Source organism: Tasmannia lanceolata, unplaced genomic scaffold (genome assembly GCF_043159265.1).
Source record: "Tasmannia lanceolata isolate RefF3 unplaced genomic scaffold, GAP_Taslan_0.1 ptg000037l, whole genome shotgun sequence".
NCBI classification, from domain to species: domain Eukaryota; kingdom Viridiplantae; phylum Streptophyta; class Magnoliopsida; order Canellales; family Winteraceae; genus Tasmannia; species Tasmannia lanceolata.
In genome coordinates, this window is record NW_027518714.1 from 43,320,134 (window position 1) to 43,323,555 (window position 3,422).

The 3,422-nt window shown below is 42.3% G+C and overlaps 1 protein-coding gene across 1 annotated transcript; it reads right to left on the reverse strand.

Annotated features, from left to right (window-relative positions):
• Window positions 1-517: 517 nt before the first annotated feature.
• On the reverse strand, window positions 518-2,260 carry LOC143861462 (uncharacterized). Its single transcript, XM_077372392.1, has 3 exons — window positions 2,170-2,260; window positions 1,116-1,335; window positions 518-887 (listed from the first exon to the last, which is right to left on the reverse strand). The coding sequence occupies exons 1-3, from the start codon at window positions 2,258-2,260 to the stop codon at window positions 518-520; spliced, it is 681 nt and encodes a 226-aa protein (XP_077228507.1).
• Window positions 2,261-3,422: the final 1,162 nt, after the last annotated feature.

Below are 3,422 nucleotides of genomic sequence, written 5' to 3' on the forward strand. Positions count from 1 at the left end.
TCTGCCATCTTGCTGATGATTACCTTGATGTTCTTATTTGCTGCTTCAACGGCTCCATTCGTCTGCGGCCTATAAGGAGACGACTTGTGATGCTTTATTTTAAACTCTTCACACAAGTGTGCTACTTCCTTCTTGAAGTGAGAACCATTATCCGAGATTAACTCATGAGGTACTCCATATCTGCAAATAATGTTTGTACGGATAAACTTCACAACAGAGGTAGAAGTCAAAGAAGTATAAGAAGCAGCTTCAATCCACTTCGTAAAGTAGTCGATGGCAACCAAAATATACTCATGTCCGCTGGATGACTTCGGAAATACTTTCCCAATGATATTTATTCCTCACACTGAAAACGGCCACGGCGAAGTGAGAGAATGCAACTCTGAGGGAGGTACATCAATAAGATTTGCATAAACTTGACATTTATGGCACTTCTTTACAAAGGCAAAACAATCTGCTTCCATTGTAGGCCAATAGAATCCAAGTCTAAGGATCTTTCTAGATAACATCTTTCCGTTCATATGAGGTCTACAAACACCTTCATGAGAAGCTCGGCTGCTTTGTCTTCATCAACACACAAAAGCTGGATCCCATCGAAGGATCTGCGATATAACTGACCACCACAAATAACAAAATTGGCAGCTAATTTCTGAAGGGTTCTTCGCTCTTTTCTAGAAGCCTCAGGTGGATGCCCTTCACCAGATATGAGATTCCTGATGTCTGTATACCAGGGCTTTCCATCTGGACACCTGGCTGCTATTTCGATAACGCTCACATGCGCTGGCTCCCATTGCAATCGCACTGTAAGCGGCTGGACCTCCATTGTTGCTGAAATGTCTAACATAGAAGCCAGTGTAGCCAAAGCATCAGCAAAATGATTCTTTGTCCTGTACAAGTGAGTAAATGTAATACTCCTGAACTTCTTGACCAAAGATTCCAGATATGCATTATACGGGATCAATCTATCTTCCCGAGTCTTCCATTTTCCATTAGTCTGGCAAATGATCAAGATGGAATCTCCAAACACATCAATGTCTTGAATCTGCAAAGCTAAGGCTGCCTCCAGTCCGGCAATACAAGCTTCATACTCTGCCATGTTGTTGGTGCACTCAAACTGCAACTTGATAGATATAGGAATATACTCCTTCTGAGGGGATACGAGTACTGCTCCTACTCTCTGACCCTGGTTATTGACTGCACCATCAAAGTACATTGTCCATCTGGTATTTGGAGTATCTTCTTCAACATCCATAATCTCCTCATCAAGAAATTCAGCCTTCAGGAATGCGTTCTCTTCCACAGGGGAATCAGCTAAATGTTCTACGATGACCCGTCCTTTAACAGACTTTTGAGTGACATAAGTAATGTCGAACTCAGATAACAATAATAACCACCTTGCGGTTCTTCCAGTAAGAGCGGGCTTCTCAAACAAATACTTCAACGGATCCATCCGTGAAAGCAGAAGTACCTTGCTTGATAACAAATAATGTCTAAGCCTCTAAGTTGCCCAAACTAGTGCTAGACAGGTCTTCTCCAAGATTGTACACTTCACTTCGTATTCTAGCATCTTCTTGCTGATGTAGTATACAGGCCTCTCCTTCTTAAACCCTGAATCTTGCTGAGCAAGCATACAACCCATCGCTGTATCCGTGATGGATAAATATAACAACAATGGCTGACCCAGGATGACAGGGGATAAAACAGGAGGTAAGGACAAACACTGCTTGATCTTTTCAAAAGCCACCTGGCATTCTTCAATCCATTTCTTCGATGAATTCTTCTTCAGAAGCTTGAAAATGGGCTCGCAAGTCATAGTCAGATGAGCTATAAACCGTCTCAGATACTGAACTTTTCCGAGAAAACCTCGGATCTGCTTTTCGGTCTTCGGCGGTTCCATCTCCTGAATCGCTTTGATTTTCTGAGGATCTACTTCAATTCCCCTTTCGCTCACCATGAATCCCAGTAGCTTTCCTGAAGTAACCCCGAATACACACTTGCTGGGGTTCAGACGAAGCTGATACTGTCTGATTCTTTCAAGGAATTTTCTTAAAGCGACAGTATGCTCCGGTCGAGTCTTTCCCTTGACGATCATATCATCTACATAGACTTCGACTTCTTTGTGGATCATATCATGAAGAAGAGTAGTCGCAGCTCTCTGATAAGTAGCACCTGCATTCTTCAACCCAAAAGGCATTACTCTGTAACAGTAAGTTCCCCACTGAGTAGTAAACGCTGTCTTGATCATATCTTCCGGCGCCATCTTAATCTGATTGTATCCCGAAAACCCATCCATAAAAGATAATAGAGCATGACCAGCTGTATTGTCCACCAGAAGATCAATGTTCGGAAGCGGGAAATCATCCTTCGGACTCGCCTTGTTGAGGTCCCTGAAGTCCACACACATCCTGACCTTTCCGTCCTTTTTTGGGCACCGGCACTATATTCGCTAGCCATTCTGGATATTCAACAACTTGAATGAATTTTACTTCTAATAGCTTTTTAACTTCGTCATGAACTTTTAACTCCCATTCTGTTTTAAGTTTTCGGAGTTTTTGCTTCTTTGACTTCGCCCTAGGGATTAGAGGCAATCGATGCTGGACAATGTCTTCGCTCAATCCCGGCATGTCATCATAGGACCAAGCAAAAACCTCCTTGAACTCCTTAAGTAAAGTGATTAATTCCTCACACTCTTCGGGAGATAAAGTTTTGCCAATTCGTATTTCCCGAATTAAGGTTTCGTTACCAATATTTACGGTTTTAATTTCCTCTTCAAGCGGTCTTGCTCGGCGACTCTCCTCTTGTTGAATCATATGTTTGATTTCAAGGGGAGTTTCGTCGGCATCCTCATCAGAGGGGGAGTCTTGGTTATCATTATTAATATTATCAGTTTTAAGAGCAGATTCAGTACTTGAAATGGAAACAGGAGAAACAGAATCAGGAATGTATGTAAAAGAGTCTTTCATTTCATTCATAGAATTGGTTACATCAAGAATGGAATAGCCCACAACAAGCATTGTATTGAACTCTAACGATGTATTCACAGACTCAACAGACAACTCAACATTGAACTCAGCCAACTCTGGCATATGTGCAGTTGAAGAAATAAACTCATCATCTAAAGTACTCTTGGACTCGACCTTATTAGAAAGAGACTCGTCACCGACTCCGGAACCAGATCCAACTTCTACGGTACCTGCATCAAAAGAATCGTTAGAATAAACAAACTCAATATCAGACTCGGAAGTAGACGTATACTTAGAGACTACTGACTCTTTTGAGGAAACGGGACTATACTGAAAGACTACTCAAGGTAAAACATGGGAGGTCCAGTTGGTCAAGGGTCCCTCGGCTGGGGTGATTAACTCTGCGGGGTTCAGAATGAATGCATCTCTGCCTATCACTGCCACCTCTGAGCTTCGGTC

Coding starts and splice junctions, on each gene's coding strand:
- LOC143861462 (XM_077372392.1), bottom strand. CDS start 2,260: ATGGCGCCGGAAGATATGATCAAGACAGCGTTTACTACTCAGTGGGGA. Junction 1,336..2,169: donor TTTTGGGTTGAAGAATGCAG/GTGCTACTTATC, acceptor AGTCTGTTAAAG/GACGGGTCATCGTAGAACAT. Junction 888..1,115: donor CCTATATCTATCAAGTTGCA/GTTTGAGTGCAC, acceptor TCACTTGTACAG/GACAAAGAATCATTTTGCTG.